This window comes from Durotheca rogersii, assembly GCF_024521655.1.
Source record: "Durotheca rogersii strain YMJ 92031201 chromosome Unknown GGS23scaffold_3, whole genome shotgun sequence".
In the NCBI taxonomy this organism is placed as follows: Eukaryota; Fungi; Ascomycota; class Sordariomycetes; order Xylariales; family Xylariaceae; genus Durotheca; species Durotheca rogersii.
In genome coordinates, this window is record NW_026251234.1 from 2785406 (window position 1) to 2813088 (window position 27683).

The 27683-nt window shown below is 55.3% G+C and overlaps 8 protein-coding genes across 8 annotated transcripts; 5 read left to right on the plus strand and 3 right to left on the minus strand.

The window, feature by feature from the left end:
- Positions 1-862: 862 nt before the first annotated feature.
- On the plus strand, positions 863-3185 carry GGS23DRAFT_615800 (heterokaryon incompatibility protein-domain-containing protein; the record flags this gene model as incomplete). Its single annotated transcript, XM_051520737.1, has 1 exon — positions 863-3185. Exon 1 carries the CDS (start codon positions 1359-1361, stop codon positions 3183-3185), a length of 1827 nt encoding a protein of 608 aa, XP_051375803.1. The 5' UTR covers positions 863-1358.
- A 561-nt stretch (positions 3186-3746) lies between these two features.
- Positions 3747-4643, plus strand: GGS23DRAFT_603211 (uncharacterized protein; the record flags this gene model as incomplete). The annotated part of the gene is made up of 3 exons (XM_051519444.1): positions 3747-3772; position 3910; positions 4206-4643. 3 exons carry the CDS (start codon positions 3747-3749, stop codon positions 4641-4643), a joined length of 465 nt encoding a protein of 154 aa, XP_051375804.1.
- A 190-nt stretch (positions 4644-4833) lies between these two features.
- On the minus strand, positions 4834-8005 carry GGS23DRAFT_553535 (glycoside hydrolase family 2 protein). The gene has a single exon (XM_051515481.1). It carries the CDS (start codon positions 7839-7841, stop codon positions 5085-5087), a length of 2757 nt encoding a protein of 918 aa, XP_051375805.1. The 5' UTR covers positions 7842-8005; the 3' UTR covers positions 4834-5084.
- Positions 8006-9315: 1310 nt separating this feature from the next.
- Positions 9316-10540, plus strand: GGS23DRAFT_305916 (Pam17-domain-containing protein). Its single transcript, XM_051512753.1, has 2 exons — positions 9316-10180; positions 10301-10540. The coding sequence occupies exons 1-2, from the start codon at positions 9508-9510 to the stop codon at positions 10399-10401; spliced, it is 774 nt and encodes a 257-aa protein (XP_051375806.1). The 5' UTR covers positions 9316-9507; the 3' UTR covers positions 10402-10540.
- GGS23DRAFT_615814 (adenylyltransferase) lies at positions 10441-12532 on the minus strand. The gene has a single exon (XM_051520738.1). The coding sequence runs from the start codon at positions 12140-12142 to the stop codon at positions 10679-10681; it is 1464 nt and encodes a 487-aa protein (XP_051375807.1). The 5' UTR covers positions 12143-12532; the 3' UTR covers positions 10441-10678.
- A 2505-nt stretch (positions 12533-15037) lies between these two features.
- On the plus strand, positions 15038-18340 carry GGS23DRAFT_553543 (helix-loop-helix DNA-binding domain-containing protein). The gene is made up of 3 exons (XM_051515482.1): positions 15038-16225; positions 16283-17947; positions 18014-18340. Exons 1-2 carry the CDS (start codon positions 15626-15628, stop codon positions 17726-17728), a joined length of 2046 nt encoding a protein of 681 aa, XP_051375808.1. The 5' UTR covers positions 15038-15625; the 3' UTR covers positions 17729-17947; positions 18014-18340.
- A 531-nt stretch (positions 18341-18871) lies between these two features.
- Positions 18872-22179, plus strand: GGS23DRAFT_553547 (Man1-Src1p-C-terminal domain-containing protein). Its single transcript, XM_051515483.1, has 2 exons — positions 18872-20992; positions 21176-22179. Exons 1-2 carry the CDS (start codon positions 19413-19415, stop codon positions 21828-21830), a joined length of 2235 nt encoding a protein of 744 aa, XP_051375809.1. The 5' UTR covers positions 18872-19412; the 3' UTR covers positions 21831-22179.
- A 368-nt stretch (positions 22180-22547) lies between these two features.
- GGS23DRAFT_306022 (heterokaryon incompatibility protein-domain-containing protein) lies at positions 22548-25703 on the minus strand. Its single transcript, XM_051512754.1, has one exon. It carries the CDS (start codon positions 25425-25427, stop codon positions 22836-22838), a length of 2592 nt encoding a protein of 863 aa, XP_051375810.1. The 5' UTR covers positions 25428-25703; the 3' UTR covers positions 22548-22835.
- Positions 25704-27683: the final 1980 nt, after the last annotated feature.

Genomic DNA, 27683 nt, shown 5'->3' on the forward strand with positions numbered 1-27683 from the left:
GTAGGGTATTAATCGGTATAAATCTCGCTTACCTATTAACCGACTTATGGAATTAAATTAAAGATATTTCTACCGTAATATATACGAGTATCTTTCGCTTATTTCCGAGCTATAATTAGAATCTAACTTTAGTTATAATCGTTTTCGTAAGCTTACGGTCGTTAATAGCGCTTAATTCGCGGGCGGCTTTACTTATATCATAGGCTTTTTTAAAGCTTAATAGCTCGTTAAAGCTTAAAGTAGTTAAAGTAGGCGTCCGTCGAATTAATTATATTAATTTTAGCTTTAATTTAATCCGTATTAATCGAGGCGGGCTATTTATAAGGTCGATAATATCTTCCTTAAGTATAAACGAACTTAAATCCTTCTTATACGCTTTATACTTCTTTAAATAAGGAAGTATCCGTTTAATGTTAGCGTATAGTCTTAAACTCTTACGATAACGGCCTAGTAATACTAGGAACGATATAATAAAAGTCTTAGGTAATTAAATAGTCTTTATATAGGTCCTTTATTAGTTTATAGAATCTTATTCCTTTACGATTAGTCGTCTTTAATTAAATATAGCTCGCGCTTAGTTTATAAAACTTATATCTACCTATATCCCTTACCGATAGTCTATCGTAAGTAGGTCCCGTAGTAAAAAAATTTTATTAAGTTAGTTAATTCCCGACCTAATCCTATATAAGTAATAAGGAACTATTTCGAACTATCTTAAGTAAAAATAACTTTATTCGTATATATATAAGCTATTACGAATATAATATTAAGCTATCGGGGACTTGCATTAAATATATATACCTCCTTTTATTAGGGGCGTATATATAAACGATAAAACTAAGGCGTTCGACCGAAAAGTAGAGTTTTTTCCTAGTTATAGCTATGCGACTCCGTACATTACGCATATAACTGGGTATCTGCTAGGTGACGGTTAGATCTATTCATCTTCACCCCTTCTCTTTCCAGTCGAGAAAAAGAAATTAATAAATACATGATAATCAATCACCATTAATTGAACCTCTGGAGAGGAGGGCGATGATGCACTGTGTGAGTATTTCCTTCTCATCATCACGTGAAATGGGATGTCGAATCTTAGTTAGGCCTCAGCTAGGCTTCCCCGCTTACCATTTGCTTTACAACACTTGACGTTTCAGTTAGAAGCCCGCATAGACGGACACGTCTCTTGACCATAGACACATTACTGATGCCAGTTCGTTTAACAGACACCATCTCCCTTTGGAATCTATAGGTACTGAAGGAGAGGGGTACCTTATGACTTTGTCAGCTCAGGAGAACCCATCCAGTACCTAAACACCAGACGAGAAGGAAACCCACCTATAAGGGGGTAGAGACGCAAGATGTCATCAGAAGACGCCACCAGCCACCGAAACCCAGTTCCTTGGGTCGAAGAAACCGCGACACCTTTTCGGTATAATCCCCTGGGAGAAGATGAGGTAAGACTCCTCGAACTCGAGCCATCCTCCTCACCCGAGGATCCAATCAGGTGTAAAATCATCCACGCCAGTTGCCGCGGGGACCATAAGTACGACATCCTCTCCTGCGACTGGAGCAGCTCGTCGGAGGCGCCCGTCCCAATATCGCTCAACGGCCAAACCTTCGATGCGCCGTCAGAGGTGTGGGTGGCCCTGCAGCGCGTCCGGCTCGAGACCCAGCCGCGGCTCCTCTGGACGGATGCTATCTGCATCGACCAGGGCTTCGACGACCGCGGCCATCCCGCCGACAACCCCGAGAGGCGCCTCCAGGTGTCCCGCTTGAAAGCAACCTACCAGGGCGCAGAAGGCGTCCTCGTGTGGCTCGGCAGCGCCGCGGACGACTCGCACCTCGTGTTCGAGCACCTCGAGCGCTGCAGCGGACACACACACCTCAATTGGTGCCACTACAAGGGCGCCGCAGCGGCGGCGTACGAGCGCCTGTGCGCGCGGCCCTGGTTCTATCGGCCCTTCGCGGCGGCGGAGCTCGCGCTGTCGCAGCGGCCCGCGGTGCTGCTGTGCGGCCGCCACCGCAGCGAGTGGCCGCACCCGACGCGGTGCTCGAGCTTCCCCGCCACCGCCGACTACTACCACCCGCCCGCCGCTGCCGGCCCCGACGGCCGCACCCACCTGCACCACCTGCGCCAGGTCGCGCGCGGCGGCCGCGTCCAGCTCCGCAGCGCCGTCCTGTGGATGCGCCATTGCCGCGCCGCCGACCCCCGTGACAAGGTCCTCGGCCTGCTCCTGCTCGACACGGGCCTCGCGCTCGACGGTCCCGCCGCCGCGGCGCTCGACGTCGCCGACCTCTTCGCGCGCTTCACGCGCGCCGCCATCGAGGCGAGCCGGAACCTTGAGGTCCTCCACTGGTTCGGCGTGCCTCCGGCGAGCGCTGCCCCCGCCGCCGGCCGCCCTTCCTGGGTCCCCGACTGCGGCGCCACCGACCCCGTCGGCACGCTGCCCCGCGTCTTCGGCGCCGCCGCCAGCTACTCCGTGCACTACCCGCTCGCGCTGCTGCCGGGCTTCGGCTTCCGCCCCGGCGGTGTCCTGGCCGCGCGCGGGTACTTCGTCGCGACGATCGCGTCCGTCGCCGACGCGCTCGGCGGCCCCAGCGCCAGCAGCAGCAGCAGCGAAGCCATCGCGGCGGGCCTGCGCGGCTGGGAGAGCGCCGTCGCGGCAGCCGCGAGCGCGAGCGCGAGCGCGAGGCCGGCGGAGGCCACCGCCGCTGCCTTCCGCGACACCCTCGCCGCCGACGACGAGGCCGACCTCCAGGTCGAGAGCGACGCCGCGCCGCACTCCAAGAAGGTGCGGCCGCCTACGTCGCGGTGGGCCGAGCCCTTCGCCGCGTGGTACCGGCGCCACGGCGCGGGGGCGCTGCTGCCGCCGGCGGCGGACGGCGGCGCGCGAGCCGAGCGCGAGGACGCGCTGGCGAGCCGGTTCGCGCGCCGCGCTGAGGCCGTGTGCTACGGCCGCCGACTCTTCTTCACAGCTGGCGACGGCGGCGGCTCGATGGGCCTGGCGCCGCCGCACGCCCGCCCCGGCGACCGCGTCGCGTTTCTGCCCGGCGGTCGCTACCCTTTCGTCGTGCGCGCGAGGCCGGACGGCACCTACGAGCTGCTGGGCGATTGCTTCCTGTACGACTTGGACGTCTTCGCGCTGCGGCTCGAGGCGCAGGAGACGGAGATCCGGTTGGCGTGACGCGGGCGGGAGCAAAGGGGGGCGGCCGCTGCTATGTTGCAAATGATACCTACCTTTCGTGGCGGCCCGAACGGTGCTTTCCCGGCGTTGTGGGTCAAGAGGGCGCTCTCGTTAGCACTTGCGGGTCTTCCTGGTGGCAGGAGTAGACGGTTTTGAGGGGTGGCCGAAACGTTTTTTTTTTATTCTTCATTTTGCGAGTGGGTGGGTGATAGGGTCGGTCTACATGAGCTAAATACAACTACGATTCTTCTAAAACTGGTCGGCGTTTCGTCTCTACCTATGTCCATCGTCCGCTATGGGTTTGTAGCCTCCTTTCAAGCTGTGTGCGCTCTGTCTCTAGAATTGCCCGTGTACTTATGCCCCTCTCTGACGGCCAAAACCAACGGACGAGACCCGAGGTTCCTAGGCAGGAGGCTAACAAAATCCAGTAAAACAAGGAACAGCATAGAATATGGACTCTATATTCTTCAGGTCATTCTATCTAGACAGCAATACCTATATGCAATCTCTGGTTCCGGTGATCTAATTTTCACTTCTACTCTTAGGTCACAATCCTTTACCATGTTAGTTACGCTCTACCATATACAGTAAGTATCTACTTATGGAGCTACTTCTAGATTAGAAATAACCTCGCTCTGTAGTGACTGGCGGAATGCTGCCACAGTCGAAGCCTACGACTTTGGACGGCGATATTGTTTAAAACGATATCTGTGTAGTTGTGTAGTGTATGCAATATTTCAGGTACTATTGCAACTAACGAAAAAGCGCATGGACTTTCTTCTTGTCTACACATCGCTCCAATTCCACCCTGGATAGCTCTTATTCTCTCTTCCTTAACTTGTCTAGTTTAATACCTACCTACCACATGTAACTCACCAACCTTCCTTCATGGACAGTCCACCAACTCCGCAACTCCACGACGTTGCCGATCGCCACAGCGGCTCCGCTGCCCAAGAGCAGGACTTGGCGACCCCTCCTCTGGGAGAAGGGGAGGAGGATCGTCTCAACCTCCATCCTCAGGACGAGGCACAGAGGTCCCAACAGCCACCGCTCGCGGAAGCCTCGGTGCGGGAGCCGTCGTCGTCGTCATCGGCCGCCCCCACGCCCTTGGCAGCAGCGCTCCCGCGGCCGCGGGTCACATTCGCGGACCTGCCGGCGGAGCTGCGCGACATGATCTGGGAGGCGGCGCTGCCGGAAGAGCCGCGGGTGTTCAACGCACTGGTGTACGCGTCGGCGGGGCTCCGGATGCAGCTGCTGGAGCGCGGGGCGCTGCGGCTGCCGCTAGCGCACGTCTGCGCCGAGTCGCGCCGCGCCGTGCGCCGCGCCGGCTACGTGCTCGCGTTCCGCGACGAGGACCGCCCCGCCGACCCCGGCGTCTGGTTCCACCCCCGCCGCGACCTCATCGAGCGCACCATCTGGGGGCCCGGCGACTTCTGGGGGCTTAAGATGCCTGACTGAAGCTGGGCGCGAAGAAATGGGGGGCGGGAGGCGGCGCTAGGCTCGATGGGACCCGGAGATGCGGGTGTGTGGACTGCAGTGTTGACCGTGGATTTTGCGGTGCGGGACAAGGAGCTAGGTATGTGCAACATGTTGAAGCAATGCCACGAAGCCTACGATACCTATCTAATGGATGGCACGGCACTCGCAAAGACGGACACAACTTCTCACCCCAGACCCATCCGTCAGGGTTATTCCTACCTAGGAGTACGTTTTCAAGGCTTATGAGGCTATGTCGGCGCATGGTTGGGGTTGGTTCATAGAAGAGAAGGACATATAACTTTGGGGGAGCTGAATATCTAGCCAGTTGCTGAGGCGATTTCGTCAGGATTAAGGTCTGGGCAGCAGGTAAACAAGAGTATGGTACGACGACCATTTCCCCACGATTCCCCGTAACGATTATCAGAAAAATGTCTGGACCCTCTTGACATTCACGCCGCTGACTTGTATGGCAGCACCATCTCCTTCTACTTCCAGCTGGAGTTTTTCTTTTGGCCAGAGAGTGACGTAATTGTCGGACCAGAACGCGGGTACAACGTCCTCGCCTCTCTCGTCGACGAGGTTGACTCTGACGAAGAAAGCAGGAACAGGGGAACGGTTCTCAAGAATAACAGCTTTTTTCAGTTCTGCGCCGCCTCCCCCCGCTGGTACCGCAACCGTGATGGAGACTTCCGCAGTCTTGAGAGTGTTAAGTGCTGTGAAGTTTGCATACTGGGTCACTGGTGTGTAGAACCAGTCCGAGTTGTCCCAATCCAAGGTGTCAATAGTCTCCGCCAGCCAGTAAACGTTTCGGCTGAGCGTAGCGTTCTTCTCGTCGGACAGGACGAGCCGCAGGAATACGACGTCGGTCACTGACCCCAGGGCGTCCGACAGGTCCAAGATCTCCTTGCTAATATTTGGCTCGGTCTCAACAACATCCTGGCCCGTATAGATTACCTCGCCGTTCTTGCCGATCACTTCGACCGCCACCGTTCTCGATCCCTCTTGGTCCAGCGAGTGGTTGATCAAATGCACAGCTTTTCTAACGTAGTCGTAGGCCACGTGCTCGTTCCTCGCGCCGACCTTGGCGCCAAAGTAGGATCCGGCCATGGTCAGGAGGTTCCAGTGCAGGCTCGGCCAAGCGTTATTCAGCATCCAGTATATCAGCCCGGTGGCTGGCCTTTCGGCGTTCCAGAGAGCGGAGAACCCTTCGAATTGAGCCCGTGTCGCCTCGTAGTCCATTATCTGGGCTTTGAGGAGGTAGTCGTCCAGAGAAGTAGGGGCCCCGTGGCGTCCCCATAACGCCGCGTTGTATATCTTGCGAGTGTAAAATGACGACACGCTCGTCGACATGTGATAGAGACCCTTATCAGGTCGCTTCCACAAGTCTTCGAGGTCCGACTCCGACAAGAACTTCTTCAAGCTGCTAAGTTCAGGCGTGCCAACGCCCGCACCAAGCTCGGAACCGAAGCCAAAAGCCGCGCCCAGGCGGTCTTCGGACGGCTCAACATCGTACCAATACGAGGGCGGGACCCAGTCGTACGGACCGGCCATCTTCATCCCCGCGGACCCGAGAATCTCTGGATAGCCCCTCGCAGACGCTGAGGCGATGATGGGTGTCTGCCAGTCCGCCCTCTTAAGCGAGTAGTAGTACATTTCTGCGGCCTTGTCGTCAGGCCAGTAGTCGCTTCCGACTAGATAGCCCAACACGCTAGGGTGAGCTTGCTGGAGGAGAGCTTCGTGATACATGCTCTGATTGGCGATGATGTAGTCGGCTTCAGTCCACTCCGACTTAACGGCCAGGTCTTCGTTGTAAGTCCAGGCCTCCCATTTATCGCAGCACTCCCAGCCCGGCAGTATCATGACGCCCAAGCGGTCCGCGATGTCGTATAGCTCCGGCTGCTCATTTTTGCCTTCTAGCCGGATCGTATTCAAGCCCAAGGCGAGCGACAACTGAACCTGTTCAGTAAATTTAGCGCTGTCCCAGCGTAAGAACATGTCAGCTGAGTAGCCCGCGCCGATGACCTGGAACGCGTAGCCATTTACGTAAAAGATGGTGTCGTTGTAGGCGTTGAGCTCCGACGTCACTTGGCGAACACCGAAACTCTGTTCTACGCTATCGGAAACCGAGTCGTTGATCGACACAGACAGTCGGCCAGTGTACAGCGGCTGGTCACCCCATGCCTTCGGCCACCAGATGGCAGGGTTATTCAACGCAGTCGACAGGGTCAATTCGGCCGTTTCCAGCGAAGGTATCGTCACGGTTTCGCTCCATCCGACACTCTGCTCGCCCCCTTCGAGAGTGACGCTGCCAACCAGGTTGACAACAGCTTCGCGATCCTCCAGGTTCGTAGCCGTCGCCTTCAACGACACAATGGCGGTCGAGTTCCTAACCGGCAGCTCAACCTGGGTGGCCACTCTTAGCGGACCCAAGGCAACCTGGCCCGTCTGCCTAACTTCCACATTCCGCCAGATGCCCGTGCCATTGTCCGGCGGATACGGATTCCAGTCTACAAAGCCTAATGCGAAGTCGTAGTTGTAGTTCGTGGGGTAGACCTGAACCACCAACGCGTTTTGCTCCTCCGCTATCCCTGTGATGTCAAAAGTGTGGCCGACGTAAGAGCCTGCTTGGATCGCGCTGGTGGCTATTTCCTGGCCATTCACGTAAATATCGGCCTTGGAGCTGATGCCGTGAGTTCGTAGATGGTAGTGCTGACCGGGTTGAGGGTCGAGAGGAAATTCATTCCTGTAGATCCAAGGGTCCGAGAACTGGCTAGCATTGAACGTCTCTAGCGTATTAGAGAAGAAAAGTTCGCTATCGTCGTAGACGCCAGCCTGTACAAGACACCCCATAAGAGTGCAGCGGGAGCCACCGATGTGGTGCCAGGCCGTGGTATCCACGCCGGGGCGGGACAAAGCTTTCAAGTCGGTGCCGACCTTTTCAGAGGATTCAAGATCCCACCCCGGAATGGCAGCGGCATCGCCAGACTTCGAGAGGAGCGGAGAGACGTAGGCAGTGGCAAGCGAGTCGATACCGATGCAGAGCGCCAGCAGTGGCCGGCGCAGGTACATCGTGCCTAGTGGTACTCGGGAGGAGACGAAGCTGCGAACAGCGGTGTCTCGAGCAGGCTCGGCGAGGATATATAAACCAAACGTAGATGGCCTGACCGTCCAGCACATCAGTGGTCGTTACATGGCAGCTAGTCACGATAACCTAAGTATACGAGGAACAACACTCTGCAGATGGTAGAACCGAATAAGGCAGGTCACGTCTACGTTGGTCGCTCTCCGCCATACCACTCTTCCTTCTCCTCAGGCACTTCCCCGCAGTCTGGTTGATCTGTCGACCCGACCACAGCGAAGTGGTTCTGATGGTACAGCTCAAGGCTCGTCCAGCGGATTAGCCAGTGACGGATCTCGCTGTAAATTGGCCCTGCACGGTGCCTGCCAATGGACGAACGTCCAGGGGTGGTCAACAAGAAAAAAACGAACAAATAGATAAACAACGCGGTTCTAGGGAGTTTGGCCACGGCTGTTAGTCATGCCAATCCGCCATCCGTCCATGAGGCGACTTCGTCCTCGCACTGATATTCTCTCTCCCGGGCGTCGAAGGGTCGTCTTACACGATTAGCACCCTGTCTCGCTCGCACTGGCTTGGCGGAGGGAGGGGAGGGCTAATGTGACGTTGCCTCTACAGATGTCTCACGGCTGGGTTAATTTGATGTTGGCGGCTTAATTCACCCTGTTCAGGCTCAAGATTCGGTAGTATCCCACCATCGCGCAACCTCCCTCGCCGTCGTCCGCATCCTGCTCCCGTCAGATAAATACCGTCGGTGTGTCCAGCGCACTCGCTTAAGTGTACCTATGTGACGTACCCACCCAGGTTGAAAACACTGACCTCGGTGTATCTCACATCGCGCGGACCGAATATACGTATTGTAGAAAGAAATAAGGCAACGAGGTAGGTAGGTGTTTCTCGTGAAGGGCAATACGAGGGGCTTGGGATTTGGTGCGTAGGTAGATAATATCGCCAATAGACATACCTACCTAGGTACCTAGGTAGCTAAGACAGTTATCCTATTGCATCGGACAACTTCTAAGTAGAGAAACTCGGGTATGTGTATAGTTTAATATTTAACCCCACCGCCAGGAAGATGCTCACCCATTCCCCATTTCTACGCCGCAACTGCGCCAAGTAATAGGTGGCTATCGACCTTTCACCCTTTAATACACTTTACCTCGATCTTATCTCTGTTGGTGTGTTCCGAGTCGTTGGGTTAGGTAGCAGTTGGTTAGGCGATTAGAAGGTGACCGAAGTCACCACCACCAGATCACGCTAGATATATCAACGACATGCCTTTCGAAACCGAAGACAATGCTGGGTGTCCTCCAGGGCCTGATCACATTATATACATATATAGGTATGTATGCATGTATCCAATGTAATAGGTATTGCTATCGAGGGGCTGCAACCTCCCCCGATCGGAGTGAAGTGGGTCTGGGGATGGTGGAGTCCATCTACGACTGATGATGGTACCGAGGTACTTGCATATACCTGTGCGCTTGAGCCCGATTACGAGGTACCCCGGTACTTAAATACGTACCTGGATACCTAGGTACCTCCAGATGTCGTGCACGCATGTGGATGGCCCGAGCTTTCGAGCAGCCTCTGCTCGATTCGACCGACGTCAACTTTGGATTCGCAGGTCCTCCCTAACCCAGTAAAACCTGCCTCGTTCGAGATCGCAGGCGACCGCGGAACCAAAAAAAAACCTCCCCTCTTCCAAAAGAGCAGCACACCCTTGAGGGAGGCATTGTCTTGGCCGTAACGGCAGCCCTAGACACGATGTTGGCTCCCGCGACGACGACAGCAACGCGCCTGGGCGCACTCGGCCTCCAGCTCCAGGTCACGATCGCCAGAGGAGCCAGCACCACCTTACCATACTCCTCGCTAGCTTCGTCGCTGTCGCTAGTCCAGCGTCAATGCGCCCCAGCCCGATGCTCCAGGTCGATCTCGACCGCCACAGCCTCGAAGGCCCGACCCTGGAGCGGCAGCAGGAGAGCCCCGCGCGCACAGTCCCGACCCCAGTCCCCTCTCGTCGTATCGCGCCGCCACGCATCGACCGCCGCCCCCGCCCCCGCCGGCGCAGACATCTCCAGCTCAGGACTCGACTGGAACGCCTTCTTCACCCTGCGAAAGACGCGCCGACGCTTCCAGGTCGTCAGCAGCCTCTTCACCATGGCGGTCGGCGGCACCGGCGGCGCCATGTTGCTCGTCAACGTGGACATGGATTGGCTGTTGAATAGGGTCCCCATGGACCCCTTCTTCGCTCTCGGCATCATCACCCTCAGCTTCTCCGGGCTCGGCTGGCTCGCCGGCCCCAGTCTCGGCTCCTCTCTCTTCTACCTCTTCAAGCGCGGCGTCAAGAAGCCCATGGCCGTCAAGGAGTCTGAATTCTTCGCGCGTATCAAGAAGCACAGGGTCGATCCTAGCAACAGCTCGCTGAGCGGCAACGCCGGTAAGTCTCAATCTTCTTCCTAGAGCCTGCGGGGCGGCTCTCCCAACAAGGGAGGACCGGAAGAAAAAGCAGAAGACCAATAAAACGAGGTCCGCGCTAACGATTACTTCGCACATCTAGTTCCCGATTTCTACGGCGAGAAGATCTCGAGCGTAGCAGGCTATAGACAATGGTTGAAAGACCAAAGAGCGTTCAACAAGAAGCGCACCAGCTTCGTCTAATGGCAGAGAACGGCCTTCCGGAAGGTTGTCGGGGTACAGGTGAAGAGAATTTACAAACCCCCTTACGAGTTTTCATGTCCTGATATTGAGAGAGTACATCCCACCGTAAAAAAAAACAGTTGCAGATATCAACGGATTGGCGTTAAGGGTCACTCCCCCTATAATGTACCAACAGAAACAGGAATTGGGATGGATTCGGAATGCAATCACCTCTTCCCCGCACTGGCGTCGAAGTACAGAACCGCATCACTGTAGGGGCGCGAGTATGTGAGAATTATCATGTAAACGGCATCGTATAGTCAACTTCGCGTTTCCAAGCTTGCATCCCGCCTTTGATGTCACCTATGAATCGTTCCCCGTTTCTGCCCAGGCCCAACTCTTTCAATCGCCGTGTCGCTAGCTGAGAGTCGTTCCCTACCCGACAGACGACGTATATGGCGGCATTAGCCGGCAGAGACTCGGGGATGTATTCTACCTGCGGCTTTTCGCTATCAGGGGTAGATGCCCGGTTGCGGAACCGGATGGTTGAATATGGCACGTTGATAGCTCCCGGTATACTAGCAATTTTGAAATGTTCTTTCTCGCGGACGTCTAATAATAGGTGTTTCCTGCCCGGCTGCTCTGTCAAAATGTTATTGTACTCCGTAGCAGAGATCCTCTCCTCGGGCGCCAGCACGCTGACGGGCGCCGCTACCCCGCAGAACTGGACGTAATCCAACGAGCCCGACCGTAGCCCCCCCAGAGTCAAGCTCGAGCCGGCAGAGCAGGCGAAGCAGTCGGATCTCCGGCCTCTCATGCGAACCGACCGGAACGGCGCCGCGGCCGTCGCAGAGAAGAGAAGCAGACCCGGCGGCGCCGCTGGCTCTCGCGGGGCTGAGCTGGCGCGGTCGCACACCCCGCCGACGATCAGCTTGATGGCTTCCAGGGCTTGGAGCACGCCCATGACGCCGACGACCGGCCCCAGGATGCCGCCTTCGCCGCAGCTGAGCACGCCGTCGGCGGGGGGCGGCTTCGGGAAGACGCAGCGGTAGCAGGGCCCGCCGGCCGGCTCGCCCTGCGGGGCGGGCGGGTTGTTGAGGACGATGAGCTGGCCGTCGGTCCGCAGCGCGGAGGCGGACACGAGGGGCTTGCGCAGCAGGACGCAGATGTCGGAGATGAGGTAGCGCGAGGTGGGGTGGTCGGTGCAGTCGAGGACGAGGTCGTAGGGCGAGACGACGGCCTCGGCGTTCTCGGGCGTGAGGTGGCCGCGGTGGGAGGCGTAGGCGACGAGCGGGTTGAGCGCGCGGCAGTAGGCGACGAGGCTGTCGGCCTTGGCGGCGCCGACGCCGGCGGCGCCGTGCGCGATCTGGCGGTGCAGGTTCGACGCCTCGACGGTGTCGCCGTCGACGACGCCGAGCGCGCCCACGCCCGCCCCCGCCAGGTACGCCGCCGCCGGGCACCCCAGCCCCCCCGCGCCAACGACCAGCACCGCCGCCGCCCGCAGCCGCAGCTGGCCCTCGACCCCGACCGCGGGCAGCACCAGCTGCCGCCCGTACCGGACGTACTCCTCCTCGCTGAGAGGCCACTTCCACTCGGGCCGCGCAGCGGCGGCGGCGGCGGGGTCTGGCGCGTCTTGGTGCGCGGGCGGATCCCGAGCCGGCGCCTCGAGCTCGTCGAGCTGCCGGTGCAGGTCCCGGAGTTCTCGCTCGGCTTGCGAGATGCGCCGGCGTAGCTGCTCGGCTTGGCTCGCTATCGGATCCATAGTCGCTCCCTCGTCGCACCGAAGAGGTATGGTGTCACTCGAGAGTCATGAGGTCGCTGGGACGGCGTCGAGAGGCTTGGCGGATAATGCTCCCAGATGACGAGTGGTAGCATCGCGTTGTGCAATGGCCGAGAGTCATCAGACATAAATATACTGCAAGGTACGTAGTGCCTACACGCCCCGTACGTACCTTGGGTAACAATCAATAGTTGCATAGTTTGGAAGAGACACATTGATTCGTCGGCGTCTCGCGGTATGGCCATAAAGGCATAGGTTAATCGATGGTATGCAACTATCCGCCCTCTCACATCTAGAATATGCCTACCAACCGTATAATAGTACTTAGTTCGGAAGTCTAGGCTATTAGCCTTCGCCCTGGCTTTGCCAACCCTCCACCTACCATGGAATTACATGTCCTGTCAGAAAGCACACGGCTTTTATGGCCTTGCAAACTCGCGCGTCGTGATAGGCTCCGGGTTGTGCCCCGGATCGTGATGACGGTAGTGACCTGCTGAACTGGTGCCTCGGTCAGCAGCACGCCTAGGCTGATCAGATGCACAATGTCCATCCCGAGGGTCCGGATCTCCTGCTGGCGTTTCTAGTCGGCGCTGGGTTGTCTACGCCGTATCACCAGATCTGTTAATCTCGCGACCGTTAGGCACATCTTTTTTTATCCTTGTCTCTCTACCTGCCCCAGCGCGCGAAGTCGCTGTATACTTCGGTTACGTATAGAGAGGGACTAGGCCCCCCGGCGAGGTGCCGAGGCGGCCAAATCGGCATCGGGTAGCAGGCCCTGGCTCCCTAACCTCTCTCGAGAGGTCGAAGCAAGCTGGAGTGGGTTTCGCCGGCTAAGGATCTGACGAACAGTAACCCTAAGGTCTCATCCATCGAATCCCCCGCTCCCAGGACTGATTCGGCTTCCTGCCCCTTCCGGGATGGTTCACCACCAACGACCCCCACTGTAGGCCGTTAGACGTGCCTATCGTACTATGCACTGTGCATGGCGCGCATGCATGTGCGACAACGGCCCCGCAAGACCTTATCCGTCTAGAAGCGCGAGAGCAGGCTCGAAGACGGCATATGCGAAAAATGACCCAAGGTTGAAGCGATGCATCTCCGAGTACTGTCGTTCATCCGTCAGCACCCAGCTCGACGCCAGCGCCGGGAGGGGAATATGCTGTCGCGTCCCGTCGATGCTGCGAATCCTCCATGAAGGCAGGAGGGAGAGTTTGTTTGGCGTCTCGTTTGAGGTTCCGGCTAAGTCGTTTCTTTTACGTACGCCGTTGGGGGTTCATAGCGAAGCGACCGAATGATGAAGTTAACTTTTGAAAAGATAATTCTATTTTTTTTCTTTCTCTTCGCTTCGGAACCAGTTTCCTTCGCAGCAGGCTATTTTAACCCAAACGTCAAGGTCGGGTCCGACCAGGCCAGCGGGCTAGTAAATCAGTGGTGACCGAGGCAAGCGGGCCAATTCATTATGGACTGCGACGTTCGTGGTGTGAAAATGATGAGGTTGATAAGATGACATCGACAACAAAACTACCCACGAACGACGATGAATGCTAGCGTAGTGTAGCTCAACTTGATTGGCTCGACTCTACCTATATGTTAGGTACATACGCGACCTCACCTTAGGTACGAATGAGTGAGGGGTCTCGGCCAACCAGCATGCTGTGGCCCTCTCCCCTCCTCTCTCTTGTGGCCTTTAATCGGGCATCTTATAAGACGGTTGGGGACAACCGATGGAAGCCCACCACCGACATGGAAGAGCTCCTAATAGCTTCTTTCTCACGGTTGGGTCTATTTACGTATCCACCTCAGGGAGTGAGTTGCATGCCCAGCAAAGGTACCTACATAAATCTGCCTGCAGACCAACTCGGTTGCACACTCTGCATCCTGTCCCACGTCTCCACCCCCCCAGGTACTTTGCTGCGCTATAGTGACATCGATTTTCTCTAGCCGCGTTATCGACGGGTCTCATAGCTCGGGTACATAACCAGCCTGTCTACTACGTAGCTGGCTAGCTGCATACTCATAGGTACTGCTGCATACAGGTAGGTAGCCAGGCCGCGGGGGCACCTGGGGAGGGTGTACATTTCTCGTCGGTCACTAACACACATCCTACGTACATACCTGCAATAGGCACGTATACTACATATCCACGGACATTGTCGGAAAGTGAGGGAAGCATTAGAGACGTAAAGTGTGAGGTAGGTAGGTATATATTACAAATAGGCATGAACCCGAGGTACCCCGACGTAGCGGGTGTAGGGCACAAAGAGACGGAGCCTTGAAGCCTGAGGGCGAAGAACTACGAGGTATTGTGTGCACAGACATAGGTACATACCTGCCCCCGTACAGGCTTACCGCCCGCCTCACACTGCCTTAGGCACCTAATATATAGGTAGGTCTAGGTAGGTAGATGCCTACCTATAGGGATACCTAAATGTGTGGGTGTATATGTGTGTGCATATGTGCGCGCATACGTTCGGTACCTAACCTATGAAATGTGGGAAGGGGGGGGAGAGAGCGGGGAGAAGGAAAAGCAAAAGACGTGAGAGGAGGGGAGAGAGTGGGCTCTGGGGTTTCCACTATACATGCATTCTACACGCATTACCTTATGCAGGTAGGTACCTTTACTTCCAGTACGCAGGTTTGTATGTACCTATATACTTCATAAGGTTCCTCGTCTCCATCCTGGGGCGGAAGTCGGTTTAGCTGCATGTGCGACCCCGGGCAGCGCTGAGGCCGTCACCTGCGCACTGCGAACTTTCCAACCCTGGCCATGCATGTCCACTAACTCGACTTATGCGCTGATCCAGCACAGCACTGGCCCCGGTCCCTGTCGCTGTGGCTAACCCGGTCTGGCCAGTCACCTCGTACCAATGCGATCCCCCACCATCTCCTCGCCCGTCCCTCGCTCGCCTTTTTTCCTCGACTTCGCTGTCGGCGACAACTCCTCAGTCACCTGGCCCCGATTCGGAACCGCCCATATCCTGACCCGACATTCTGACGGAGCCACGAGCGTGGTATGCTAAAGTGAGCTTCTCTACTCGGCCCGCGACTCTGCCCTTGCGCCTAGCCCTCTAGCTTGCCTCTCTGTCTACGCTAGTCCTGTCGCCGGTTGCGTGGGCTTCGACACGTCGGCTCTCTCTGCTGTCGAGACAGGATCCGGCAAATCCGCCAGCAGATTCTACCCAACGCTTCTGCGCCGCCTCTTCTCCCCTCTCCAACTAGGAAAAGGAAAAAAAAAATGCGATAACCAACCTCGCGATCCTTATTATCCTGCGCGATCGTCGTGTCTACAATACCCGTGCAGCACAGTACCGTCGGAAAGCCGCCTGGGAGTGGTGGGCGACGTTTGCGGCGCAGCGGTTAACGAGTCGAGCGCCACGAGTTTGCGAATTTCGAGGCAATCGCCGATCGCTCCTACGTCTGCTTCCACCAACCTCGTCCGGCGAACCGCTGCCGCCGCCGCCAATCATGGCTATGATGGACCCGAACGGTTGGAACGGGCAAGACCAGTCTCTGTCTTCGGCCAACGAGGATGACTTCCAGCAGTTTCTCGAGATGGGGGGCATGTCGAATTTGGGGGATGGTATGCAATTCGACTTCGACAGCTTCAATGGCCCTAGTGGCGCGCCGATGATGCACCAACCTCACGACGACTCCATCGACACCCCGATGACCAATTCAACCGTGTCCACGATCATCGCGAGGAGCGACATGGGGCAGCAGAGCCAGCTCTCCCCGATGACGTCTGCCCCGAACCACGCGGGCATATCGGCGCAGATGATGGCTCCGCATCCTACCTCATCCGACCCCATTTCCGAGATAGACGCTCAGATCCAGTACCTGCAGCAGCAGAGGATACATCAACAAAGGAGGCAGTTTGCCGAGCAGCAGAGGCAGTATCATGAGCAGCAGGCCGCTTTCTTCGCCCAGCAACAGCAGCGAAATATCGTACCGCCGACACCGCAGAGCCTGGAGATGCAGGCGGCGAATCGATTTTATAGCCAGCCGGACCAGACAAATTCTTCGGGCATGTTCGACGGATATCAACATCTCAAGGAGCAACAAGAGGCACGTCGTACGCCCTTCTGCGATGCGCAAGGTATCATTGGCTAACCGTCCAAGCAGATGGCATTCACCCCGCTAGTATCGCCCGCGGTGACGCCCCTCGAGCCTCATTTCCCGGTGGATGCCGGCTTCTCCCACCCGGGGCCGTACTTCAGTCCGTTGACCTCGCCCGCACTACATGCCCAGAATGAGCCCGCGGGGGCATTCGACCACAGGCACTCAGGCCATACCACTAATTCCCCGGTGGAGATGGACATCGAGCCCTCCCCGGCCGTAAATAACGGCGGGAATTTATCGAAGAAGCCGCGAAAGAGCAACGCTAGTAAGACGAGAAAACCAAACGTGCGGCAATCTCCCATCACGAAGCCCCAACGGCGGAAACCCGCCTCGACCCCGGTAATCAACGCGCAGGTGTTGAGCGAACTAGCCGAATCGGCAGCTGAGAATTCCGAAGACCCACCCAAGCCCAAGTCGAGTTCGGCGGCGTCGACAGAGGAGTCGGAAAACGCCTCGGTGTCTCCGGAGGCACTATCCGATATGCCGCCTCCTCCGCTCCCACCCCCCCGCTCGGCTAGGCAATCCCCGTACATCCAGGCGCAGACCAACGGAAGCGCACCCCCTTTAGCATTGCCGGGCTCTCTCGCCGGCAAACCGTCGCCCGCGACGCCGGCCTCCCTCTTCAGAATTTCGCCGAAGAGCAAGTCGGCTGATCCTAACCACCCCGAGCAAAGTGGCTCGGAACACATAGAAAGCTTCGAGCTCCCCGAGTCCGTCAACTTCTCGAAGCAAAATAATCCCACGGTAGACGTTCAGAAACCGCCGCAGCCGGCTCCGGAGGCGGAGCCGGTAAAGACTTCTACCTTCCAACCCCTGCCGTCTCCCGTTCTCCCTAAGCCGACGCCTTCGACCTCGGTATCGGCAAACCCCAGTCCGCAATTAACACCGAGATCGACACCTAACCCTCGGAAGACGCCGCTAATAGCACCGAGGGGCCCCAAGAAGAGAGGGAGCATCAGTTCTATCTCACCGGCTCTTCGGCCCAAAATATCACCGAATATCAAGCCGCTGCTTCCGGGGACGCCGGGCATGTCAGCCGAAGACTCAGCCTCGAGACTGCTAGCCTCCAAGTCGAATTACCAAAACATATTGGAAGGGAACACGGTACCGGGGGTTTCCTACCCCAGCGAGCTATCTACGAACCTAACCTCGAAGCGGACTTCGCACAAGATTGCCGAACAAGGCCGCCGAAACCGCATCAACTCGGCGCTACAGGAGATTGCGACGCTGCTGCCCAAGAGCGTGGCCAAGGAGCTGAGCGAAGGGGACGGCGAGGGCGGGAACGGGGACAAGAAAGACGGCAAGCCATCCAACACGCCGAATAGCAAGGCCAGCACCGTGGAGCTGGCCATCGTCTACATCAAGCAGCTGCAACAAGAAATAGCAGAGGCAAATAGGAGGGCGGACGAGGCGGAGAAGAAACTGGAGGCGAAAGCGACGGCAGGTTGAGCCGGCCCGACACGTTGCCAGTTGTTGAGGAGTCCAGCGAGAGCGTGTGCGCGTGTGGGTGTTAGGGTTTCCTTACACGGACCTGTGGACGACACACTAGTATTTTCCTCTTTTCGCTGCTGCCACGGCAGAGACAGACCGACTCAGAGGCGGAGAACAGGCTATCAAGGCGACAAAAGAGGTATGGGGAGGGAAACGTAATAGGAACCTGCCTAGATAGTGAGTACCTGCCTCACCTAAACGTAATGTAAACGAAAATGTGCTGCCTCTTATGTATAACGATAGGGAGGGGGTACGTTGTCTGACAGCCTACGACTTGAAAGGGTACCGAGATGGGGAGGAGGGAAGCGAGCTATTGATATTATATCTTACGAGACGCTATCTATATATATATCTACCTATTTTGGTATGGGGTGTATATAGGTATATGAGTTCTACATCTGACGGGTTGTCAACTTTGTATACTACCCCTATTAATCTGCTATATATATATATAACCATCGAGCCTGCTAGCATGGGGATACGTAGGGAAAATGGCCCTCAAGTCCGGCGTTACCTTTCGAACCGGTTAGGTGTTGTTTCGGGATTGCTCGCGATGAAGGGAAAAAAAATTTTAAAACCTAATACCTACTATCCACAACTACGTGTTGATCTATGCGATGCCTCGAACCCACCTAGCAAGGTTATGCTGGGTGGATGGATACCTTAGGTGCCTTTGCTATATTAGGTACCTACCTCACCTACTAGTAGTGGTGCATACTTTGGCCTAAGCACCTGCAGTTCTCTGCGAAACCGGTATGGTTCCTACATATTGCCCAGACCGAGTTGTGTAGGTACCTACATGTTTACGTATTGATGCATATAAAGATGTATGAGTATATACGTAACTCGGTACATAGGTACATACAGGTATGTACGCGTAGGGATAGGTAACTGTGGTTGGTTAAGTTAGCACCGGAGGACGGAAATTACCCGATGATAATCCTCCGGTAGACCCAAGATGTGGTAATCATCCGGTATGCGCATACATGCGGTACATAACTCTGGTGCGCGCCTACGGATAGAGCGATAGGCGCATATGATTAGCTGGTTTATTACCTTACCTGAGATCTGGTTGCGTTGTTGTTCTCGGCATATCGCGCAGCTCCCAAGGTTGTCGCTTGTTGCCACTGCAACCAGAATTTCCAACTTGTTCAACTCTTTCCGTCAACACAAACCACCCATCGCTTCTCCACCTCCATCCATCGATCCATCCATCATCCGTCTCATCATCCACCCTACGCTTTTCCCGCCGTGCGCGTCTTTCTGGTGAGGGCGTCCATCTTCCGATCCGCTCCTATCAGCCCTGCCTACGTTGCATGCTTCGAGAAGGTGCCCAGCTACACTGTCTCGCCGTCGCCCAGCTTCGACGTCATCAACAACACCGAAGTGAGGCGTAGGCGTGTCTTAGACTGACATCTTTTGGTTACGGGGACCCTCCGTAGCAGCCTCAGGTGCCGGTCGCGCACAGGCCACTAAGAGAAAAAAAAGGCATTGCTGTCTCTCTGCCTAGTCTGCCTACAACTTGCCCACATCCCTGGCCTGCTGCCTGCCTATTCTCCTCTTCATTCCTGTCAATCTCAACCTGTCGCCGAATGACCATTCTCTAGAATCGCTAGCTGGCTACTCGCGAGATATTCAAAGGATGTCCGACTCAGAAAGTCTCGACTACCTCCAGCCGGGCTTCGACCCGAAATCCCTGACCATCCCGCGCTTGCGATCCATCCTCGTGGCCTACAATGTGCCTTATTCTTCGAGCGCGAAGAAGGCGCAGCTGATCGAGATCTTCAACGAACAGATTGTCCCCCAGTCCAAGAAGATACTGGCTGCCCGTGCGCGAGCAAAGCGATCGAGCAAAGGCATCGTCGATGCCGAGGTTGAAGGCGGCGGCAACCCCTTTGAGGAGCATGAGGAGCTCGCGCCGCCACCCCCTAGCACTCGTCGGTCCCGATCGCCTAGGAAGGCATCGACGAGGATCAAGTCTGAGGAGCCCGACCACCAGCAGATGCCGCCTCGGGCCGCGAGCCCCACCAAGCGGAAGTCCCGAGCGACTAGCCGCCAGGTTCAGGCTTCCGATACGGACACCGGCCCGGAGTTGGATGGTAGCACCACTCTAAGACGCACACGGCCATCTGTCGAACCGCCTGTTCCTCAGCCTGTTCCTCAGCCTATGCCTCCGCCTCCGCAGCCTTTTGCCGCACCCCAACTCAAGACCGAAGATTCCGACGAGGGTTTCTTCCGGCGAACCTCCGGCGTCTTTACCAACGACAACCCGTTCCAGAGCAGTAGCTCGCCGTCATTCGTAGACAAGACTCCAACAAGCCGCCGCAGGACAGCCGGACCCGAGAAATTAAGAAGCACGAGCAGCGGTGCGCAACATCATACAGAAAGCTACGCTATCCCCAGAGATCATCGTCCTAGCCCACCCATTCCGCCCCAGAACTTCGGGATTCCCGCGAAGCAGGGTGCACTCTTCAAGACGCCCGACTCCCCCGTGCTCGAGGTTGGGGAGGAATTCACACCCGAGGAACAACTCGAACTCGCAGCGGAGGAGGCCATTCAGACCGACACCGAACCCTCTGCTCCGGCCAGGCAGCCTCGACAACCAGGTGGGCCCGGCTTTGGCATGATCCTTTCTATTTTCTTTGTTACCCTTCTTAGTGTCTATGCCGGATGGTACCGGCAGGAGAAGATCGCTGTGGGCTACTGCGGCGTGGGACGTCTGGGTAGCTCGATTCCGAGCGAGATTGACGTCCCAGAATGGGCGCAGTCGGTCCTCCCGCCCCAAGTCAAGGTTCCACAGTCCGTCATAGATACTCTGGAGCCCGAGTGCGAGCCTTGCCCCCCTCATGCTTACTGCTACGCGGATTACTCGGTCCGCTGCGAGCAGGATTATATTCTCAAGCCCCACCCCCTCTCGCTCGGCGGTATTATCCCTTGGCCCCCGACCTGCGAGCCCGACGGCGAGAAGGTCCGCCGAGTCCAAGCCGTGGCCGATAGAGCCATCGAGGAACTTCGAGACCGAGCAGCCAAGTATGAATGCGGTGAGCCTATCGATGAGGAAGGCACGAGGCTCGAGACGCCGGCGATCGAGGAGCAAGAACTGAAGCTGATCATCGACAACAAGAGAAGCAAGAAGATGAACAACCAAGAGTTTGACGACCTCTGGGGCGCCGCCCTCGGGGAGATCAAAGCCAGAGACGAAGTCCAGACCGAAGTCAAAAAGTAAGTCCCGTCAGCATCTCCTTATCTTCTAGCAATACTTCACTCGCCTATGTGACCGCACGCGCCCCTACATCCCATCTCCTTGCCTGTATCACAAACCGAGTACGTGGAAGGAGGCGTTGGTGCCACAAGTCCACACGTTTCTGACGATCCAACTAACCAGTGAACCCCCCGAGCCCATAGAGACGCCGATCCCGGAGGTATTCCAAATACCTACCTATCGTCCACCTCTCTCGCTCGAATTCCAGTCGCCTGCGCCATCCGGCGATCGGTCCGACTCGGACTGGCCCGATATCGACTCCATATTAGCTTCGTGATCGCGGCGGCGCTCACCGTGCTGTACGCGCGGTCCCAGTATCGCGCGCACCGCGCCGCGGCGGCGCAGGTCCCGGGGCTCGTCGACCTCGTGCTCGAGCGGCTCGCGACCCAGAAGCGGCTGGGCGGCGACGGCGAGGACGGCGAGGACGACGCCGCCGTCGAACCCTGGCTCTTCCTGCCGAACCTCCGCGACGACGTGCTCCGGTCCGTGCACTCGCTGCGCCAGCGCGACCGCATCTGGGGCCGCGTGCGCGCCGTCGTCGAGCAAAACAGCAACGTGCGCACGAGCCAGCGCGAGAGCCGCAGCGGCGAGGTCGGCCGCGCCTGGGAGTGGATCGGCCCCATCGGCGGCGGCACTGGTGGCAGTGCCCCCGTCGCCGGCGACCGGGCGAACTCGTGGCTTCGGAGGAGGAAGAGTGCGGGTCCTGGGGCCGCAGCCGCAGCCGCGGCCGGCGGCGATGCTGCAGCAGCTGCCGCCGCTAGGCGCCCGAAGTGGGAAGAGTCGAGGCCTATTTACTAGAGAGTAAGATCCCACCGAGGAAACAGGGGATGGGGGAAGTAAATAAAGAAAGGAAAGAGAGGGATGGTCGGTAGGAAGATTCTGCTTAGACGGGGTTTTACGGCGCTACCCAGGGGAAGGGAAAAGAAAGGAAGGCTGGCTGTCTATGTATCTGCTCGTCGCTGTCACCGCCGCCGTCTCTCTACTTTTCTGTTGTTGTCACCTCGTCTGGTCGGGTGGGACGGCGTTCGGGGCTTATTACCTGTCGATTCTCGGTCGGCTGCCACCGCTGCCGCTGCCGCTGCGTGTACTTTTCTTAGTCGTACTGTTGAACTCATTTTTTACCGCTGTTGCTTACCTATCTACCTACTTTACCTACTACGTGATCAGCAGTGGTACGTACTTTGTAGCTAGACAGTAAACTAGACCTCGCTCGACGCGGGGCCGGGACGGGACGGCGTGTCTCGGAGCGCCACCCTCCTTCTCTCCTCACGGCGTTCTGGGTCTCCGGTCCGTGTGGGGGATCGATCGGGGCGTCTGTCTGTCTGTCTGTCAGCTAGCCAAGCTAAGCTGGCTGGCTGAACGGCGCCCTCGCCCCATGTACGTACGACTCTCCAGCCGCCGCGGGGTCGACTGGGGCAGGGAGGGTAAGACAGACAGACACTCCCCTCCATCCTCCACCCCTCGCCCAGGCCGCCCCATCTCATCCCATCCCTCCGCCGCCGCCGAAGCACCTGCGTAGACCCGACCAGGCCGACGCGCGTGATGCGGCTAAGCCAGTACCGCCCTGTGCGCGCCCCGTGGGCCCAGCTACACGTATCGCTCTCCACTGGTGCGTGAGCGCGCGCGAGGAGCTATCTCACGAGCAACGGGAGGAGGAGCAAAGGAAGGGAAAAGGTCTTGTTCTATCTAAGAACTAGCTAAAGGAATGGAAGCAACGGGAGCGTATATATAGGAGCTCCTGTTGCTGAGGTAAGCAACGAAGAGGCGCAACCTCTACGTGACGTTTACTTATATTGAAACCACCTAGACGATGAAAAATTCCTGATTTCCTGTTGTTGGATCATAGTTGCCCCCAGGTAGATATATCCCGGTTGATGACTTGCCCAAGTTTGCGATGCTCCTTATACCGCCCTGAAAGTCAAGCCCCTCTAGGTCTTTAGGTGTGGTCTTGCCTTTTGAAACTTCCCTAGCATTATGCAACTTTTGTTGCTCAATCTCGATGAAAGGAGGTATCCCGGTCAACACATTATTTCTACCAATTTCTGACATCCTTGTTATAGTACTCGGAGTGTCAGGCTCTGTTTGGTCTCTGTGCGTGGTCTGGTCGGCCAAAACTACCCCAGCACGACGGAATGTTCGTTGCCCAATATCGACGGGGATGAGCAATAGTAACCATAGTTCTTGCGGACTATGTGCAAGGGGAACATAATAAAAAGGTTGCTTCGTGAAATCGTCATTGAACTTTCCGTCTTGTTCAGGGTCAAAATCGAACTTGATGCTGCAAAAAACAAACGGATCCGAGCCAAATCGTTCCAGCGAATAGAGAAGTTGTTTCTGGTCTGGACCAGGACTGATCAGACTCGCAAGATCAGATTTGCCAAGGTAAAGAAGTGCCCTCTCCTCGGAAATGTGCAGGGTACACTTCTCAACAGATGTATCGAAGACGAATCGGATAGGACATAGTTGACCGGTTACTCTGAGCTTGACGCGTTGTGCAGAATCCCACGTGAGCAATGTTTCATTGACCTCGCCGCTTTTACTTTCTGAGTTTTCATGACCCCAAACGAAATGGATAGGGCCAACAACCGGTTCCATCTCTTCATACCCAACTCGGAGGTGATGGTGCAAGGCGAAATGAATGTCCGAACCAGGCGATATAGAAGCCCATGAGAAACTAGGCACATTCGGAACCGTCCTAGACCAGGTCTCGTATGTATGTTTATTCGTGAGAACTTGCCACGTCAAGCTTAGCAAAAGTTCATCCTTCCAGTGACCCAAAATGTAGATGTTCTCGTTAGGCATATACATCGCAATCTTTTGGACCATTCCAGCGATCGCATGAAGTCTGTCGGTAGCTTTTGTGAGATTCCGGGTACTATAGGCTTCGACAAGTTGATACCATCTTTTCAAGAAGTTGGTAGTATCCCGGCGATGATACACGAAATCTTCCTTCAAGGCATGAGTTATATCATCTACTAAATCAATAGAAAAAGTAGATAATTCCCTCACAGACTGGAAGTCTGAACCTAGCATAGGTTCACGAAAGAACCCACTAGCACATTCCCATATCACCTCCTTCATCGTGAAGTGGAGAATTCGTCGGGACAACACTTGCTCTTGCAAGACCCAGCCGCGTTTGGAGAGAGGAGAAATGACTAGGGATTTTGCAGTGTGGTTGAAGCGGTGGTTGATAGATATGAGACATCTCTCAACGGATTCGCTGTCAAATCTCTTCAGATCTAGGGCCTCGGTCTCGGTAGTAAGCCAAGTTGGGTCTCTTGTGTCAAGCAGACCATGATTCTCATCAGTCCAGTGCCCCGCTATGGTGCAGTATGCATGAGTATACACATCGCACATAGTAATTGCTTCTCTTTTCCAGTCTTCAGCATCTCCTTCTTGAATGATGCAAAGCGAGTCAATCCAAATATAAGATATCCCAAGCTTCCTTGTGACGAGAAAGCTGTCTTGAAACGTCTTAGAAACCGATGTCAGGGGTATCTCTGTGTAATAGTCGCCGATATTATCCGTGGTAAGTTTTGCAAGTTGCTGAGTCCCCCAACGGTGGCTGAGTGCCACATATCGGGGCAAGGCATCTTTTGCCAATACCTCTGCACGGGTCACAAGACGGGCGTGTAGCTTATGATCTGGCGAATCCACATCCCAATCATTTGTAGAAATTTCGACAAGGCGGGAAGGGACAAACATATTGTCGTTTTGTAATATGTCTACCCGCGGGCAGCGCCGATGGTGTCCCCCGTCACATTCGTCTGCACAGAATCGAATGTTTTTCCAGAGTGCTTCTTTGCTTTGATTAGGTCCAATTTGTTCCGCCACATTCCCCTTGATGGATTCTAGCGAAATGGATTCGGTTGAAGATTGTATATCCTGACCAGATATTTTGATTGTATGTTCGAACCTATCCTTTTTTTGCTCATGCGTATTGGAGTTGAGTAATACCACCACTACGCGGAATGTAATGTCTTGGGTAAAACAACCCCTCCCATAGGATCTCCGATGAACTCTGATGATACCAGACATACAGTTGACCATGATCCACTCGACCTCGCCGACAGTTTCGCTCACGACAGGTTGTTGGCAACTCCCATCCGGTGAGGAGATAGGAGGTTTCTGAGTGTGATTTTCACGAAGTTCCCTCACAGCTTCCATGGCATCAGGTGTAGTAGACAAGCCCATAAGAATCTTTCTCAGGTAAGGAGGTGTCAAATGACCTTCCCGGATGCAACGAACAAGAAGAGAGGAGCATAGGGCGCACTGCGAACGAATGGCATCTGTGAATGACTGGAAGGTCTCATGGTGAATCTCGCAGAATTCCTTTGAAATATTGGCCAGGAGGTTATTGGAGAGAACCCTCTTGCATGGGGGGCAAAGAGGCATGATAGCGAAGTCAGTACATAGATATGTACTATTATGAATGCATGAGACGGCAGAGTGAAGTGTTTGGGCTTGGTTTTTATCCGCTCCTATGAGCACACATAAAACTGTGAGGATCGGGGTCACTAGAGATATTTATCATTTTCAAGCCTCGTCTCGATGGGGACTGGCCGTACGAAAACCTCCAAATAAAACGCATAGAGAAATGGCTAACAAAAGATTTGCTAAAATAGATGTACACACATGCATACGTACTTGTGCAAGAATCATACGTTATCAGGTAATAGTTTAGCTATGGATATGGACAGTATGATTCCTTACGTGGATATTCTATGACAACCTGTCACACAGAGATGCAGCCCAGTGCCAACACAGCAGGTCAGGAGGACGATATTAGGCAGACATCAGACGAGTAAGGCAGCAAGGTCGCCGGTACAGCAACCTGCCAAGAGAAGTCCTAGATAAGCGTGGATATCCGCGGGAGATACTTAGGTGCCAGGACACTTGGATACAAGGTGCGAAGGTACCTTAAAGATATGTTAGGTCGGCCGGGTAACTAGAGGGAGCCCAGAGAAGGCCAAGGACCAAGAGACCCCCTATAGAATTATTAGCTGAATTGAAGTTATTCCAAGCATATCCCACGCCCATGGACGCCTATACATGCAAGGTGGATCCTCAAGCGAAGGCTTTCGATAAGATTGATCATTCCCCTATGTATTTAGGATAACTCAGAAACCCTTCTGCAGCTATCAACGCCTGTTCTCAATACGGACAACTTTGGTGGTTTCAATACACGCTTTGACTACAACCTTACCTCAAACTGTATTACTGTATTGTGGCCTTAGTGCACGATCCCCAGCCTTCTAGTACTGCCTTTACTACCGACTCACCACTAACACAAACCCAGACACCAGACCTTTGGTTATCCGACAGTCTGATCGTTACACGTCCCACGGGGTATCTTAGACTATGCCAAGGAAAGATATGATGTTCAGATTGAACTGTGGAATGAGTTAGTTATCATACTCTTCAGCTTACTCTACCTAATTGCAACTCGCTTATTTAAAGGTATCAGAAAACACACCCCGAAGCTACTCCCCATGACCTTAAAACGTCCGTTTCAAACCCCTTGCCTTAATCCACCCTACATTCAGAGAATCATGTCCGTTTCAACCTCGTTACCTAGCATACGAATGGGCCGATCAGGCCGCTGAAGAAGCAGCTAGCTCACACGCCAACTCCCAACAACCAGCACCACAGATCCTTATAGCGACCGCAAAACTCTCGATCCGCTAAGCCATGCAGCGAGAGTGGGAAAAGTCGTGAGAGACGGCCAAACATGGAAGGGAGCTCTTTCGACTAGGAGTCCGCCCGGGCAAAGCGACACTCAAAACCCACATCGGAACGCACCGCGCGATCGGCTCGGTGATCACACAAATGCGCATCGGCAAGGTCGGCCTCCGCGCCTACCTCCACCCCATCAACAAGACCGACACCGACCAATGCCAATGCGGCCACAGAACGCAGTCTGTACGACACATTCTCTTGCAATGCCGCGACTGGGCCGACGAACGACGCCGGATGTGGGCAGGCAAGCAACCATGTGTGGGCGTCAAGCGCATTCTCTGTAGCTCGACCATGGCAGTACAAGCAGCAAAGATGATCCTTAGGACAGGGCTCTTGGGGCAATTCAAGGCCGTCCCGTCCACAGTACTCGCATACTAAACGCAAGGGGCGACATTTAGTAAACAGAAGAGGAAGGAGGGCCGACAGATCCTGACAAGACCACAGACACAGAACAGACTGGAAGACTATTAACACAGGCAGCCCTAGATTGGTGGACGGAACAACAATGTTTGGAAGAATAGCTTACTAAGGTTTAAACACGGAGCAATTCTTGCAGGAGGAAAGTTGTATCCGAAAAACGGGATGTGGGAATACTAGTATTAATAGTCGTACGCTGCGTAGTCGCCACAAGGGCGGCTAGGACAGTCTATGAGTAAATAAAATAATAAAATAAAATAAATCAACCAGGCTTATTGTGGATTAAAAAATTGAAAGAATACTCCATAAAGTACATGTACGTGGGACTAGGCATAGCATTTGAACCAACTCTCATTTTCTAAGCTTTTTATTTCCGAAACGTAAGCCCATTCCATCTCGATACCATCGAATGGCCAAATAAGGTGTGTGAACTGGCATGCTTCATCCCGGACAAATGTGAGTTTGAATCGCGCAGAGCCCAACCGATATTTTCCA